Source organism: Onychostoma macrolepis, chromosome 20 (genome assembly GCF_012432095.1).
Source record: "Onychostoma macrolepis isolate SWU-2019 chromosome 20, ASM1243209v1, whole genome shotgun sequence".
NCBI classification, from domain to species: Eukaryota; Metazoa; Chordata; class Actinopteri; order Cypriniformes; family Cyprinidae; genus Onychostoma; species Onychostoma macrolepis.
The window spans coordinates 2062878-2081138 of record NC_081174.1 but is presented as its reverse complement, the minus strand read 5'-3'; the positions used below and the strand labels follow the sequence as shown (position 1 = coordinate 2081138).

Sequence of the window (18261 nt, the reverse complement as noted above, 5' to 3'; positions counted from 1 at the left end):
GATTGAATCCAATATTTGGTGAGAGATTTAAAAGCCGGTCATTTTTAACTAGGAATACCAAAGGTACCAAAGGGTTCTTGAGACTTTATGAAAATTATTTTCTAGAAAATGTAACAGATATTTCAATTTGACATTCAAAATTGTATTTGTTAGTCCAATACTAATAATAATGTAATAAAATAAAATAAAATAATAGGTACAAAGTTTGATTTTCAGGCATTTATTTTTGTATGTCCAACTGAAACAATCACTTATGTAATACTCTTAATAAAAAATCTTTATTATCCAATACATAGATAAGAATCTTCAAATTTAAATAGTCTGTGTAAATTCTATTTTTATGACCGCATTCTGACTCTGCCTGTATTTTCCACATCACAGAAATCATAGGGCCCTAATATAACCAAATATACATCTTAGCAACAACCAGCCATTACACCCCTGCAGCCAGCTAGCAACACCCTTGAAAACACCCTGAAACCTTAGAAACCACACAGCAAAGCACTAAAACTCTTTGTTTGCTCTCCAGTGATGTAGTTCTCTGGACTGAATACATTTACACATGTGCTCCTGCATGCAGACACTCAAGGCACTCATTGGTCGTCCTTCAGCCTGTCAGCCTGTGTTCAACGCTCACGCCTGGCTTTCCTGAAGAAAAACAACACAATGAGAGCCTCCTCTCTCTCTCTGTCTCTCGTCATAATGTTCCTCCTATTTGGTCTCAGAGTGTCATATGTCTGTGTGTGTTGTGAGTCATCAGCCTTAAGCGATATTGATTGTGGTACATGCAGGACTTCAGATCTAATCAATGTTTCATAATTTAATGCTCTGAAGAGTCATTTATGTGTTCAATGGAAACATGATGGATGATTGTGGGAGTAATGGATGTTTAGACAAACACAAACCCTCTGCTAGCATTCTGAGCTGCATCACTACTTAAAATCTAAATACATGTGCAGGATTTATATAGTATGCAGCAAGTGCTTTGCTTACACTTTTGTGTGTGTGTGCTTTAAGAGTGGGGTGATAGATGTCTGCAGCTAGTGGTGTGTGTGTGTGTGTATTTTTACGATGAGGTTCTGATTGACAGCAAAGCTGCAGGCTTCCTCATCCAGACCGATCTGCCGTCAACTCAGAGACAGGGCTCACACACACACACACACACACACACACACACACACACACAAATAGGTCTCAGTCAAGATTACCTTCCAGAAATGTTTTAGAGTCTCAATGAGACCTTGTGTTTTCTGAGGAGGAAGATAGAAGTGCTGAATATATATGTTGAGAATAAACTCTCATATTTAAAATATAAATATTAAATTTGAAGAAGAAAAAAAAAGTTTAGTATTTCAAGATTTGAAATTAATCTGAACCCAGAATAAATGATCTTAATTAAATATGTATTTAAAAATTTGAATTTAGACTTGAGATTAAACTCTTTAAAACTTAAAAAAGAAGTCTAAATAAAATATCACCAAAAAAGTTGTATTTCAGTATTAAACTTGCAGTGGAGATCTCCAATGAGCATGTTTTTCCTAATAAACACATGAGATGGAAATGCATCTGATTTAACCTGGAAATACCGCAGATTTAACCATTAATACATAGCAGTGATAATTTCTGTTTTTGGTAGTTTCATTTATCAGTTTCTGAATGTCTGTCGATGTACATGGATCATCATTATAACTTTAAGGTTATATGACTGATATGACTGATAACACATATTCTTGTTCCAAATAGGAAGCAAATAAAGCACAGGCTTTCTCCTGCTGTGTTTCATGTGCAGGTCTGATCTGAATATGTCACCGCTGTGTTTTCTGTTTTATCTGTGCATTCTGTTTGTTAGTGCTCGTGTGCATCAGTCTGCAGGTGTATGTGTGTGGTTCATGTGTGTGTGTGTGTGTGTGTGTGTGTGTGTGTGTTTGACGTGACATGTCAAAGCAGTGATGTGCTTTATCATGCTGTTTTTGGATCTTGTATTAATTAAGAGAATACGTGGAATATTTGCAGTTAACATGAACCAGTAAGCAACAATTGTGAAGAAGAAAAAAAAAAACTATATATGGTGACTAACAAGACAAATAAAGATAAAAATATACCTTTTGCTTTATGTACATAAATGTTTTTTAAACTAAAATATTTGTGTAAAACAAAACAACACAAAGACAAATGTGTGTTTGTGTATACGGAAGTTGCAGACTAGATTTAAAAACTTTTTCTTGTTTATTGTTGGATGTAAAATCCTGTAAGGGTTGGGGATGCACCTATACTACATTTCTCTCCCAACTAAATGATTTTTGACGTCTTTCTGCACTGATTGAGTGATTACATGAGACATGATTTATTTTGGTAAGTTGTACTGTATCTTTCAACACCTTCTGATGTTCATTCATGTTTATTTTGTGCTGTAACTTGTATTAAAGTGGAAGAGACTTGCACTGAAGCGGTGTCAGCGATGTCATGCCACATTTAAGAGTGTCAAAATGCCATTTATTGTTTGAATTGTGGAAAAACTGTGGACTTGGCAACCCTGGCTGAAATTGCAGGTGATTATTGGGCCAAATAGAACCTGCATTAACTATGTTAGACTGTGTTATTGTCACATTAACTTGGACAACCCTAATTTCTACACAAGCGACATTAACACACAAGTTACAATCAAGATGTTTTTCTGCCGCCTTTTGATTGACAGGAAATAATCGGCCCTGATCATCAGCTGTTTTTAGACAATTGGCTAATGGCCAATAGTGCAGATAATATCTTTTATTGGCTGAAACAGATGATATATTTGAGATTTGAGTCTCTTACATTTACAATTAATGAGAGTAACATGTTAGTTTGTTGAGAGGACTGCATTCACAGCACTGAGTTGTTAACACAAAACATTAGTTGCAGCTCTAGTCACAAAAGTCAACTAGTTGGTTAGTGGAGTCGACTGCTTTGTACAGTGATTTGGAAATTTGAGCGTGACTCATGCTGTTCACACTCTCACCAGCCTCATTATTCAGAAGCAGCCTGATTATTCGGGTTGTTTTAAGTGGACTGGAGGTTCAGGCAGCCCGCTGACGGTTTTGAAAGTGTCTAGCCGTGCACATCTCCAGTTCAGAGCTGCTTTTGTCCGGGGCTGATGGGATAATTGCTGGGGTGCAGGATGTCACGCCAGTCCCAGAATATCTCCCTCTGTCTCTTTCTCTTTTTTCTCACCTCATTTTTTCATCCTATGTTCTTTTCTCCTCTTTTCATTTCAGCGATTTTCACTCTTGCCAAAGCAGCTTCCTCAGCTCAGAGTTGTCTTCTGTGATAGTCGCTCCAAAACACACACACACACACACACACACACACACACACACTGCAGGGTCCCACGGCAGTGGAAAACATGGACATGTCAGGGAATGGGGAATAAAATATGGATTTTTCAAGCCTGGAAAATTAGTAGAATATTAAAATAGTATTGAAATAAATATAATATACTGCCGTTCAGAAGACTGGGATCAGTAAGATTTTGTTTTAGGTTTTTAAAGAAGTCTCTTCTGTTCATCAAGGCTGCATTAATTTGATCAAAAATATAGAAACATTTTTTGAAATATTATTACCATTTTAAACAGCTGTTTTCTATGTGAATATATTGTAAACTGCAATTTATTTCTGTGATCAAAGCTGAGTTTTCAGCATCATTACTCTAGTCTTCAGTGTCACATGATCCTTCAGAAATCATTCTAATATGCTAATTTATTATCAACGTTGGAAAAAGTTGTGCTGTGCTTTTTGGGCCCTTTGATGACTAAAAATGTCAAAAGAATAGCATTTATTCAACACAGAGACTTCTAAAAGACTTTATCAGTTAAAAAATATCAGTTAATTTCAAAATGAAAAAAAAACAATAATATATATATATATATATATATACATATGTGTATATATATATATATATATATATATATATATATATATATATATATATATATGGACTTCAAACTTGTTACTGCAATAACAATATGACACAAAATATTGCATTAGCCAGATATTGCTGATGTAGAGTAAACAGGAATGACAATTACATTACTCTATTAATTATTAAAGCTATTAATTCAAATAAAAACCTGACATTGCAGCAGTTATATAATATGTAATACATAAGTATGAAAACCAAAGGTTTAAGGTTAAAAATGACAAATCAACACAGATCAAACGGTTTGAAACTCTCTAACCTTTAGTGGTGAAGCACAGGTGAGCTCTGTTCACTAGTGTAACACAGTAACAAAACTCCACAGAACTGATGCCTGATCAGCAGAATTACTGCAGCAGGAGAGAGAGAGAGAGAGAGAGAGAGAGAGAGAGCGAGAGCTGTGGCTGCACAACGGCATTCAGCCAGAACACTTTTGAAGATTTACATCATAATCGGCTCATAAGCATTACTGACCAAGAGCGGGCCTGAGATTTGCTTTGGAAATGTCAGAGGCGTTTTAAGAGAGATCAGTTTAAAGGGCCGGACGCTCCGCTAAAAGAAAAGCGCTATCAATATTCCCTCACACGGGCTGCAGATGGCCGAGGCTCTAATTGAAATGGCTTCTCCTCCATCTGAAAGCCGGACCTGGCCTGATACGACTGGGTCACTTTCAGATTGCAGGCTTAGCGCTCACGGGCTTGATCGCTGCCATCTTGACGCCAGGGCACGAGATTAAAGGAAAGCGCCGTACAAAAGCCAGACCTTGACGTCGAGGCAGAATACGGAGCAAATTCAACTCTATTCAGTCGTGCTTTGAGTTCAATAATAGAAACCTAAGGCTGACCTCACCAGTCACAGGATTTTCAATTACACCTTTTCTGTCCTCGCGTGGGTGTTTGCTTGAAAAGCTTTTTCTCCCAGAAATGAGCAACTGTGTGTGAAAATCTGTTTTGTCTTTCGAGATTAACAAAATGAGATTTGGCTCTCAGAGACGATCTCTGACGCTGTAATGACCGCAGGCGAACCAGAGCCTCGGACACAGAGACTCGTCTGTTTCACATTTGAGCGTGACCCTCGTGAGTGTTACAAAAACTACTGTTAGTGTCGGGATACAGCGTCATCGAACGGTGTAGTTTAATCACAACCCAGGAGCAGTTAACAGATGGCTGCTTTAATATCAGAGGTGTGTTACGCGTGTGAAAATGAAGTGCACTTCAACATTTCTTATTATGGAAATAATATACTTAAAAACAAAAATTACAATTTTCTGATGTTTAGTTGCATGTTATTTGTAACTAAATGTAATTTTACTTACAAATTATATTTATTAAAATTATCGAATTCAATTATGAGGGTAAAGTAGAACTTCAGTACATCTTCATACTGTATGTACTTTCATAATTCTGTTGTCTGTGAAAGATGGTTAAAGTGTTACTACTGAATGAACTGACAAGCATTGTCTAAACTTTGAGTCTAAACTGGTAAACTAATATATATATCTGAATGTCATTTCCACTGAAACTTGTAAGTCATTTTTATTTTGTATCAAATAACACTCTACAGTTGAAGTGATACAAGGATGTGTTTTAGTGTGTTAGTCAGCACATCAAAATATGAAACAAAAGATCATTAAAACATGATTGGAAATGTCCTTTTAAGTACAACTTTTAATTTGACATTAATGCAAAGGCAATGTTAAGAAGCAGTCATGAAAGTTAAGTTCAAGTACACTTAAGTGTACTTAAAAAAAAGAAAGAAGTACACTACAAGTGCCCATTCAATATAATTATGCACTCTTCTTTTTTACAAGGATAGTAGCAGAGGTGTGGTGTAATAATAGAGATGTTCTTTAATAGAAATGAATGGCATTTATGCAGAAACTCCTTTATTCATTCTTTATTCATTTATTTGATTGAGCGGTGTGAATGGGTGACAGCTTATCTAAAACACGCATCCTGTTTCCTGTTTCTCTGTGCAGGTCATATTCGAGGCAGAGGTGACAAACGGCAGAAGAGGTTTCATTGCCATTGATGACATCCAGGTGCTCAGTTACCCATGCGGTGAGTCACAGTGTGTGTGTGTGTGTGTGTGTGTGTGTGTGTGTCATTGTTTGGGATGCTGTGGTCTAGTAGCTAAAAGTCTAGACTGGTAAAAAGGTTAAACCCCACAGACTATCATCATTGTGTCCTTGTGTAAGAGACTTAACCTCAGGTTACTCAGCAGCAGGACTGTCCCTATTATTTAAAGCAGCTATAATTTCCTAAAACTCACACTCTCGTACGTCTTATAGCTGACTGTCCTCATGAAACCGGGACAAAAGGATCACTATATTCATCAAGGATGCATTAAATTGATAGAAAGTTAAACAGTAAAGGCATTTAAAATGTTATAAAAGATTTTTATTTAAAATAAATGCTATTCTTTGAACTTTCTATTCATCAAAGAATTCTGAAAAATAAAATCACAGTTTCCATAAAATATATTGGTGCAGCACAACCGTTTTCAACATTGATAAATGTTTCTTGAGCAGCAAATCAGCATATTAGAATGATTTCTGAAGGATCATGTGACTGGAGTAACGATGCTGATAATTCAGATTTGATCACAGAAATTAATTACAGTTTAACATATATTCACATAGAAAACACCTATTTTAAATTGTAAAAATGTTGTTTTTTTCACACTTTATTTTAAGGTCCAATTCTCACTATTATGAAACCATTAACTGTGACTTTTGCCTCAATAAACTCCTAATTTGCTGCTTATTAATAGTTACAATATTACTATTATTAATATTACAACTGTGGTAACACTTTATTTTAGGGTCTCTAAACTAGTTGCTTATTAGCATGCATGTTACTAGAATATTAGCCATTTATTAGTACTAATTAAGCACATATTAATGCCTTATTCTACATGACCTTATTCTACATCCCTAATCCTACCCAATACCTAAACTTAACAACTACCGCACTAACTATTAATAAACAGCAAATTAGGAGTTTATTGAGGGAAAAGTCGTAGTTAATAGTGAATAAGTGTTCCCTATTCTAAAGTGTTACCACAACGGTTTTAAAACACAGTACCGAAATGGTTCAGATACCATCTCATATTAAAATGATCCTGTGATCATAAGTGAAATATTTTCAGGGAATGAACAGTATCGACACGAGCGTCATGTCAGCAGCGGTGAGTGTTTTTCTGAGCACATCAGCAGTGAAGAGCAGCGCGATCAATAAATGATCAGAGAGGGCAGTATTAGCACAAGCAGTAAATAAGTGACACTGAGAGCTGCCGTCCTCTCTGACACGTCTGAGCCCTGCACGATGTCTGATATATAATTAGCCCTTATTACACGCCGAGTACTGCACTTAGCATGAAGCATTTAGGGGTCGAGTGACACTTCAAATGTCAGCAATGTACATATAATGTTAAGCGATTAACATTTTGTCATCCAGCGGAGCGTCTCTACAGGTGGATGGTCTGTCTCGTATGCTGAGCTCTGATCATGTAGCAGGTATTCCCAATTAACAGCTAGTCCGCAGAAGCGCGGGGATTACTGACGCTCGCAACGTGGATTATATTCCCTCCGAACGCTGCTAATAAAGCTTCCGGCTGATCACGGATGACATCTTATTACGATGATGCAGGAAGAGAGGGAGATGAAGGGGCTTTGTTGTGCTGCAGTAAAAGAGCGTTTATTTTGAGGGCAGCCCATCAGAAACACTACTGATGTGTTCCTGTATGATGTGAAGCTGCTTCAGAGATACAGCACTGTACAGACTGACACCTGCTTCTGCTGGACTTGTGAAGATCGTCTGCTCACACGAAGAAAACACATGTTAGTTTTCCTCTGAGCCCCTCGGACAGAGCTATATTTCATTTGTTTTTTAATTTACATATTTAGCAGACGCTTTTACCCAAAGCAACGTACAGAAGAGGAAAAAAGCAATTTGTCAACAGTCGTAATACACAATGCCAGGTTTATTAGACAACAAGATTAGGAAGCAAGCTGTCTTGCAGAGAAGAATCGGTTTCATTACAGAAGCAATGAAATACATAACATTTGTTTAGTGCTTAGATCATTTATGTGTATATAAATTGATATGTTGAATATGTAGATTTTTCATTCTTTTTTTTTTTTGCATTAAAAACAGTCGTACTTTAGTATTTTATGATCAATAGCCACCCTTTCTATGATCCTTAGTAAATTTGGTCAACTTTTAGCAAGTGCACTAGTATATAGATACTGTCCATTCATAGGAAAGACCCTACATAGGACCAGCGGTTTGAAGAAAACTCAAACAGTAGAGCACTGTGCTAGCAACACCAAAGTTATGGGTTTGATTCCCAGGAAAAATCAAGAACCGATTTAGGGCCGGGTTTACTAAACAGGGCAAATTAGCGTGAGAGCACAATCCCATAAAGAGGAGCAGAAATTTCTGCAGCTTGTTTACTGACAGTGAGCAAATGAAACAACACAGAGACAGATCATTTCCATTAATGACCAATGCAATCTACCACTTTGAGCTTTGAGTTAAGACTCGCGTTTTTTGGATGTTAAATAACAGCTCAAATACCAGTAAATTGCTACCTGGTCTCATGGCATAAACGTACCTGGGGGCACTTTTTAGCGAGACGCGAAATACGTACCAATAAATACGTATCACTGCAGTTTCCAAAAGAAATTAACACTAGGGACAGTAAAACTCTGATGCCTTTAATTCCTTTTCACACAGAGTTTCGAGTAATAAAGCGTAATTTTCGCACAGTTACTTGAAGAATATCATGTAATGACTTCAAAACAATATTAATATGCTGGGAGATTTGGAAACTGATGCTTTTGAACGTTAGCATCACACATATACACCTTCATATCTATGGGTTCTCATAGATAGTAGGTTTGTTCGGTAGCTTATGGAGTACAGGCGAGGAGCTCCGGTTCGAATCTCGTGTGACTACGGTTTGACAAAACAGTTAAAATCTGCATATAAGGAAGTTTAAATAGCACGGTTGCATCAACAAATGCGTTTTTATTTTTAGGCAGCGGCTATTTGCACTAAGTGTAAATAGCAATTAGATTCTATTTACACTGTTTTAAAATAGCAAGATTTTCTGCTATTTATACTACTTATTGCAAATAGTGGCAATTATCGGCACCTCAGTATTGTAGTAAATTATAAAACAGTACGCAATAATAACGTATTGAGTGTAAATTATAGTTTTAATTCAAATTAGGCTATTAAATGGATGCCACCTTATTGGGACAATAAAGCCCTCCCTACACCTACCCTAACCCTACCCGATACTTTATTTTCAACTTTTTGATTATGTCCTTCATTTTTATTGAAAATAAATGCAATATGAGATTTGAAAAGGGAGAAAAAAGGTTTGGCAAAAGGCAGGTTCCAACTCGGGTCGATCGCGTCAAAAAGCATGCGCCTGACCATCTAGGCCACTGAAACTTATGTTGAGTGAGCGTCTTTTTGCAGTGTTGACTATCCCAATCACACGTTGGTGGGCAGAGTTAGTGTAAATAGCCTTTGCCAAATTTTTAGCAACGGTCCCTGGACATTTGAATTATGAACCGTCGCAATACGTACCTGAAGCAACGTAATAAAAACCTGCTAGGGTTAATGTATTGAACCCGTGTTCTAGAGCCACTCAGTGGACAGTTTTCTTTGAAACTGCGGCGAAACGTGCTGTAAGGTACGTAAAAACGGTCTCGCTAAAAAGTGCCCCCAGGTACGTTTTAACCTTAGTAAATCACCTTGTATGATACTTCCCTAAATTTTGCATCTGAAAGGGAGACTGCACATGCCTTTTTATCGCTAATGTTTCACCACATGTCTTTAGTAAATCCTGACAGTAGTTGGCACTAGTGTGAGCTGTTAGTAAATCTGCCCCTAAATTTGTGTCATGAATGCAATGTAAGTCACTTTGGATAATTGATGGATGGACTAGCATATAGATGAGTACAAAGCTACATATATGAACTAAAAGACCCTTTTTAAACATTTTGGTTTCATGGAGTTTCTAAACAGGCTGTTTTTGTCTCTCTATCTTTAAGAGTATGTGAATAAATTCTTCTGTTGTTTGGACAACTTGGACATAGCTTGTAGAGCTCAAATTGAAATGTAAATGTTGATGGCTGTATGTTATTGTTCTGGAGAGGATGTGTTCTCACATAGTGCTTTTGAAATATTGTACATGAGATCTGCATCTTCTTCTCTTCATCTCGTGTTCCCCTCTGTGTGTTTCTAACCACGGATCTGCCAAAGGAACACTCAGTCTAATTAAACTTGAGAGAGAGCCAATGAAACACTGACAGAGAGGAACAATCTACATGCAGTTTTACTTTCAGAGCTAGATGGGGTAAAATGTTGCGATTCGTTTGGTTTATGTATCGCAACTCTTTATTGGAGAATTATCTGCTATCAATAAAGATAATAAAAAGAACTGATGCCGCTGAACTTATATGCTCACTGTTTCTGTCTGTTCTGACAAACTTGGTACTACTACAGATTATGTCAATAGCCACTCTGCTTTTAGTAAAGTGTCTTAGACATGATTTGAGGTGTTGATCAAGGACACAATGGTGATAATTCAGGGGTTGTCCATTGCAGGCCTCAAACCTTCAACCTTCAACCACCCTGCCACAGCACTCAAATATTAAACCATCAGTTTTATCAGTAACACTTTAGTTTAGGGACCAATTCTCACTATTAACTAGTTGCTCTTTAGAATGCATATTACTAGCATACGGGCTGTTTATTAGTACTAAAGCATGAGCATATTCTAGATCCCTTTATCCAACCTTACTAACTATTAATAAGCAGCAAAATAGAAGTGAACTGGTCCCCAAACTAAAGTGTGACCGTTGTACTGTTACCAGCAGTCTGTTCAATGCTGTGTTTACTACAGTACGTAATTGGGTGAAATCTTTATTTACTCTTCCTGCATTAATGCACCTGTTCTGGGAGTGTTCAGCTCTGGTTAACTCTGAAAGCTTTAGTATTATGATATTTCAGTGCTATAATGTCATGTGTTGTTGTCCTTTCCTTCGAATGTAGATAAATCACCTCACTTCCTGCGTTTGGGGGATGTGGAGGTGAATGCCGGACAGAACGCCACGTTCCAGTGCATCGCCACTGTCCGTGATGCTGTCAACAACAAACTCTGGCTGCAGGTGGGACAGTTTGAACACACACTCTCTCACACACACACACACACACACACACACACACACACACCTGTACTAAATCAGCACACGTCCAGCTTCTGCTGCATTTACTCTAACTGTACAATATGATATTATTGCCTGTAAAATTCACACTGCAGTTCATTTGTAATCTTTCACATCAACACCAAATGATATAGGGGTGTTTTGTCCTCCTTTTAGAAGTTGGTCTGTCTGTTTGTTTTGCAGTAACTACCCTTGTAAAAAAAAATAATATAATAAATAATAACATTTTTTTTTTTTTTTTTAAAGATACACTACTTTAACATAATTTTCAAAAATGATTACTTATTATGGAGATAATATTCTTTTAAAGCATATACTTAATGGGATAGTTATGTCATCAATTGCTGACACTGAAGATGCTTCAAACCTGTATGAGTTTATTTCGTCTGTTGAACACAAAAGAAGACATTTTGAAGAATGTTGGTAATCAAACAGTATCTGGTCACCATTGACGTCCATAGTTTTTTTTTTTTTTTTGGAGGGCTTATTGTATTCTATTATTCATGCCTTATTATGCATGACGTTTTTCTACATCCCTAATCCTACCCAATACCTAAACTTAACAACTACCGCACTAACTATTGATAAGCAGCAAATTAGGAGTTTATTAAGGGAAAAGTTGTAGTTAATAGTGAATAAGTGTTCCCTATTCTAAAGTGTTACCATATATATTTGGAATTAATTACACATTTGTAATGATGAAGTTGCAGTTACGTACGTTTAAAATATATTAACTTAAAATGCAATACAACACACTGCAGTTAAAATTTTAATCAAGTACTTCACATTTGCTTTGTACTGTATATTATCAACATATTAAAATATGATTTAAAATGTATTTGTATGTAAAACTTAATTTAACACTATGTGCACTTTTTTAAAAATGTACTTAAGTGTTTTAAAAAAAAAAAAAATGAAAGTGTCTCTCTTTAAGTAATTTAAGAGGCCTTTTATTTCATTATTATTTGCAAGTCCAGTTTAAAAATATTTGAAATATACTTGAAGTACACTAAGTGCACAATTAATACACTTCTATTTCACAAGTGTTTGATTTAGTATTGTTTCCCCCTGCCGTCTGTGACCCATCAAAACGAAAGCTGGGTTGTGACCCGTCCGTTGAGGACCATTGAGCTAAAGCTCAGAGAGCGTTTTTAACACGAGCCGCGCTTTAGATCAGACCAGAGCTCTCAGTGAGACGAGCTTCACCCTAATTGGCCGGGAATGTCAAGTTCAGGATGTGCGGGAGCAAACAATTCCGCTATTTTTTTAAGTTTGACTTCACAATAGTCAAAGAATTGCATCAGTTTTGGAAACTACATCCCATATTCATGGTCAACGGGTATATATAACCGCAATTACTAATCAAGCAGCTGGAGAGAGACGCTGGCTTCATTAAAACTGAACCTGTCACAGAGACAGCGTTTCCTCTCAGGTCCCGCAGGAAAATCCTGCTCTCTTAATGATATTGGCATCAGCGGGGTTTTTGCATCCATGTGTTGCGCTCACGCCGAGGTGATGCCCTGCCGCTGACCATTGATTTTGATTAACTAATAAGAGGCCTTCACTTTCTGAGGAGTCAAAGTGAGCCAGAGACGCAGCGGAAGACTGAACGAGAGGAAGTGCCTGCCGGGGAGGTAAAGTGTGTAGGAGAAGTGACCTTTTCTGCTCTGATACACGAGGAGGTGAAAAACTGAAGAAAGCGCGTGCTGGTGTCTTCTGACTAATAGGAGACGGCAGTGTTAAAGAGGCTAATGAATGATGGTCTGCGGCGCAGGCTCTCACACTTCACTCACACAGATCGCCTGTGACACTGACCGCCATCCGTCATGGCTTCACTCAGGCATATTACTGGAGCTTCACCATTCACGAGCATCTGATCCCGCCGAAACAACCCTAAAGCCCCGCTCACACCAAGAACGATGACTGTAAAGATAACAATATCAGCGTCCACACCAGCGGACGATATCGTCTGCTTATTCTCAGCGCACGCTTGTCTGCCGCTTTAAATTCTCCAGCTCGTTATAGTGATGCCGTAGAAGAAACATTTTTTGTTCCACAAAGAACCATTCAGTCAAAGTTTCTTTAAAGAACCAGCTCTTTGAAGATCCGTCTTTCACCACAAAGAAATGTTTTGTGAAACAGAAAGGTTCTTCAGATGTTAAAGGTTCTTTATGGAACCATTTGGACAAAAAGGTTCTTCTATGGCATCGTGAAGCACCTTTATTTTTAAGAGTGTAGCAGGATTGATTCTGATTGGCTGTCAATGTTTGTATCGTTCAAAAGCAGCTCACTGACAGACCTTTTGTTGTTTATTTTCTCATCCATTTTTTTGCCTCCTATACCTGAACAGCACTGATCTGTAAAGTAACTACCAGAAAATATCTAGTCAGCAGCTTTCATTTACTCTAAAAAATGACAAAACTCTTCCAGCACAAAACAAGGAACATGACCTGCAAGTATTTCATTTTTCATCTCTCGTGTTGTCACATACAGCGGCGTAATGGAGAGGACATTCCAGTAGCAGAGAAGAAAAACATCAACCACAGGAAGTTTGCGGCCTCTTTCCGACTGAGAGAAGTGACCAGTCAGGACCAAGATCTGTACCGCTGCGTCACCCAATCAGAGAGAGGATCTGGAGTCTCCAACTTTGCTGGACTCATCGTCAGAGGTAAGGACTTGTTTTGTTATTTATGCTGTTATTGTACTTTTCTGTACTGTAAGGGTTCTGAAGGGTTGAGCCATTATATGCCAAACACCTTTCCCAGTTCATAAATCTGGTGTCTACAAAAGAGAAGCATTTGAAAAGAAGAGTGCCCCAGTGGTTTTCTGAGAAAATAATAAATACATAAATAAATAAACAAACAAACGAATGAATGAATGAATAAATAAATAGTATTATTGTTATTTAAAATAGTAATAGTAATAATAATAATTATTATTATTATTATTATCTAAAATAGAATTATGAAATGCTTTACAGTTCAATAGTATTATAGTGATATTTCTTAAATTCTTTGAATTTAATTAAATAATAATAATGTATAAGGACTCAACGAGACGCATGCATGGCTACAGCGACCATCTGCTTATTTAAACGCAGCTAAATATTACAAACAAATTCATATTCGAATTAGCACTGGGTGCGTGGTGCCGTATTAATATGCACCACCCGTTTATGCAAACGAATCTCATTGGGTGTTTTCGGGTGACTCTGGGTCCGGAGAGTGCCGTGAAGTTTGCCGTGCGCAGATGCGACTCTGAGAGGAGTGCAATAGTTAGCGGCGGCCGGAGGGCAGAAGGGCCAGCTGAGTATCAGCCACACTGACAGCTCAGATATCTCCACCACACTTCCCCAGCTGACATCCTGCTACAAGGATACCAAAGATGGTAATTTCAGTGGAAATTTTTGGGCCATGGATTTGTGCGTGCACTAATGGGAGCTGGCACGGAGTTGCCTATTGTCGCGCGTGACCTCGGGCTAGTGCTTTATTAGCTCCCGCTCTCCCTAATGCGGGACGACAGCGGGCCCTCCCGGCTGTTTGGGGCCGCTTTGTAACAAATGAAAATTTCAGTGGCGGATTCTTACGCTGGAGAAGTATCGATCTGCGTGTCCCCCAGCTGCAGGAAGAAAGATGGAAGAACGTAAAAAAACACAACAGAACATAGTTGTGGCCTCAGCATGCGGGCAGGGTTTGCAGTAATGACATTAGCCCTCTCTCGCTTGTAGAGAATAAACTGAATTGACGAGACGTGTGCTGTGAAACCGATTCGAACGCAAACAGTCAATAAACACCGCCCTGTTTTTATTGGACATCTAACGCAACGTCTCCTCACGCAGCTGCAGAAAGACCACCGCAAACTCACTCTTCAGAGAAAGCCTCCAGTTAGAACTGAAATGTTGTGGTTTTGCAGCCTGATGTCACAGGAGAACAGGTCCACTAAAGACTGTGATATTATTACAATTTAAAAGAACTGTTTTATATTTAAATATACTGTAAAATGTAATTGATTTCTGTGATCAAAGCTGGATTTTCAGCATCATTACTCCATTCTTCAGTGTCACATGCATGCCACTGCCCAATATTTATGCATGGTATACTACCATTCAAATGTTTAGTGTGTGTGTGTTTGTGTTTAATAGAAATTAATACTTTTTCATTCAGCATATATGCATTAAATTGATCAAATCATTTATAAAAAATGTCTGAAAAATGTTTCCCTAAAATATTAAGCAGCAAAAATAGTTATTTCAAAAAGTAATAATAAAAGGCTGTGATTTATTTATACACAGTAAGGATACAGTCTGTTTGTTGTATTGCATGTTTCAGAGTGAAGAGCGGCACTGTGCTCATTTACACACATGCAGCTTATAAAAAAGTGTGTTTTCAGAGCAGCTTGATCACAGTAAATGCTGTGAACTTCATCTTTGTGGGCACTATGAGTAATATTCATCTGGGAGCACGATATGTGCTTGGTTCACATTATTTACATTAACATTCACTTAATTTCCAGCATTTTTGCGGGCAGCAGTATTCTGGCGGAATGAAATGTTTAAAGCTTGAGGATTTGAATGTTTGAAAGTGAATAATTTAAGAGATTTGTATTGTAACATGTTCACTCCAACACTACAAAAATGAACACCCTTAAATCTATTTCCATCAGCAACATGAGATAAAAAATGAAATCACAGTTCAAAACACAATATCACAATTCTTGCAATGCATGACAAAGTAATCACAATATCATTTTTTGACCAAATTGTGCAGCCTATATATAAACAATCAAACATACAAACATAAATTATACAAACAATCAAAATAAAACACACACACAAAAAAACGTATTTAATATTTGATCTGTTTACTTGCATGTCACGTGACCATTAAACAGCATCACAGATTTCTGAACAAATATTAACTTCAAACCTCAGGGTGACTTCAATTAAATATACTGGCCAAGAGTTCGGCTGACAAAAATGTTTGGGAATCCCTTTAAATGACGGATTTGAAGAACATCAAAACAACATTTTTTAATCCTCAAATAACCATGTAGCCAAATCAAGAAACCTAAACAGCCAGAAGTGGAGGAGTCACCCATCAGCAGACCCCCAGAAACCTCCACAGATTTCTCTCAGATGCAGGTGTGTTTGAGTCGGAGCGAGACGTGAGAGCAATATGGAGACGATGATTGTTTGCTACTTGTGATTTTCTAATGACTAGATAACAGGCTGTCACCCTCCTGTGCGTGCGCGGCTCCCCGTCGTAAACACGCCGACTGATTGGTGGTAAATACGCCTAGAGAGACAGCCAGAGATCAGGAGTTGAAACGAGGCAGATTTTAAAGACTCCAGCGCTGCCTCCACGGCGCGTGACGACGGCACCAGCTCAAAGACAGATCGTTAAAGTTTGATGAAGCGCGATCGGCTGATGCTTCCTGATGATGAGCACACACAACAAATGCAAACAAACCAAAAGAGCCCAAATGTCAACAACTCTGAAATCTTTGAGAATGGAGAACAGAACAGGGCTGCTTTTCATTAATGTCACACGCATCGGCTTCCTGTCGGGGATACGCATCAATGATTCATTCAGTTTCACCAAATACACCCTTCATGCGCTCACTGGCATTCTGGGTCTGAAGTAAACATTAAGCCAAACCTGCCAAAGGCGGCTGCAAATATTCATTAATGCTCACAAAGCTGAATTTTGCCACTTTGAGAAAGGAATTATTGAGCTGTTCAGTGTCACTTTTTTTGGCAGAATTCTCTTCTGCTGACCAAGGCTGCATTTAATCGATCAAAAATACATTAAAAGCAGAAATATTGTGAAATATTATTAGGATTTAAAATAACTGTTTTCTATGTGAGTATATTGTAAAATGAAATTTATTCCATGTGATTTCAAAGCTGAATTTTCAGCATCATTACTCCAGTCTTCAGTGTCACATGATCCTTCAGAAATCATTCTAATATGCTGATTTACTGCTCAAGAAATATTTCTGATTATGATCAATGTTGAAAACAGAATATTTTTGTGGAAACTGTGATGTATAGAAAGTTCGCAAGAACAGCATTTATTTGAAATCTTTTGTTACATTATAAATGTCTTTGCTATCAGTTTTGATCAATTTAATGAGTCCTTGCAGAATAAAAGCATTATTTTTTTAAATAAATAAATACCCTAGTACAAAAGTAATATACTGTAAAATGCATTTATTTCATACTAAATATAGTTCAAACCTATTAACATATTTACTGACATCTCGCTTGAGACTTACTGATATAAATATTATAATTAAACTTTATTTGGAGTACTACTTGTGCACAATGCATATTTCTTAACGTCAAGCCCAAAATGTGTTTTAATGTCACTATTGATGAGGATTTATTATCTTTGAATAATATCGGTCTTTAAATGCAAGATATTTAAAGTGTACCTGAAGTATGCTTGCAATAGTTTTGCTTCAGCACAATCAAATGTACTTCAGTGAATCTTTAGTTGGACTTCAGCACTACTTCCACACAATTAGTTGTTCCAGTTTAGTAGACTTTAACTTTACCAACTAGTATAGTAAAAGTACAATATTGCAGGGTATTTTTATCACACTTGTCACACAATTTCTGAAAGCTGACACTCAGCAGAAGCACACACCAAATCTGCAAAACCAGACGCTAATTCTCGGGCCTTTGACTCAGCTTTCAATTGATAACAAGCATTGTTCAATACTGAAACCACATTTTTAAAACTGTTCACACATTCAGCGATACAGAAGTCTATGTGGACCAAACCGTGAATCATTTTTCATTGCTTTCAGACAAAATGCATGCAATGACCAAAAACACTTTTGTCATTCATACTCCACAGCCTGCTAAACACTGTACATTTTCAGCAAACTGCTTTCAAAACTGATAAAAGCACATTCAAATCAGAATAATGGCAAACTATCCATTTCTGCAGGAATTATATTGAAATATAAAATCTTAGCAGAATATTTATTATGAAACTGAATAATAATTATTCCAAACACAACTAAATGCAATTTCAGCTGAAAGCCAAGCCAAATGTCC

The 18261-nt window shown here is 37.3% G+C and overlaps 1 protein-coding gene across 14 annotated transcripts in view; it reads left to right on the top strand.

The window, feature by feature from the left end:
- The window catches only part of ptprk (protein tyrosine phosphatase receptor type K), a 184816-nt gene that overhangs the window by 75528 nt on the left and 91027 nt on the right, over positions 1-18261 (top strand). For all 14 annotated transcript variants that reach the window (XR_009267521.1, XR_009267520.1, XM_058755143.1 and 11 more), the window contains 3 exons: positions 5928-6009; positions 11023-11138; positions 13689-13863. Coding sequence is in view for 12 of the 14 variants with exons in the window: in XM_058755143.1 (XP_058611126.1) it covers positions 5928-6009; positions 11023-11138; positions 13689-13863 (373 nt within the window). In the remaining 2 variants the exon portion in view is untranslated. The remainder of the gene's footprint in view (positions 1-5927; positions 6010-11022; positions 11139-13688; positions 13864-18261) is intronic.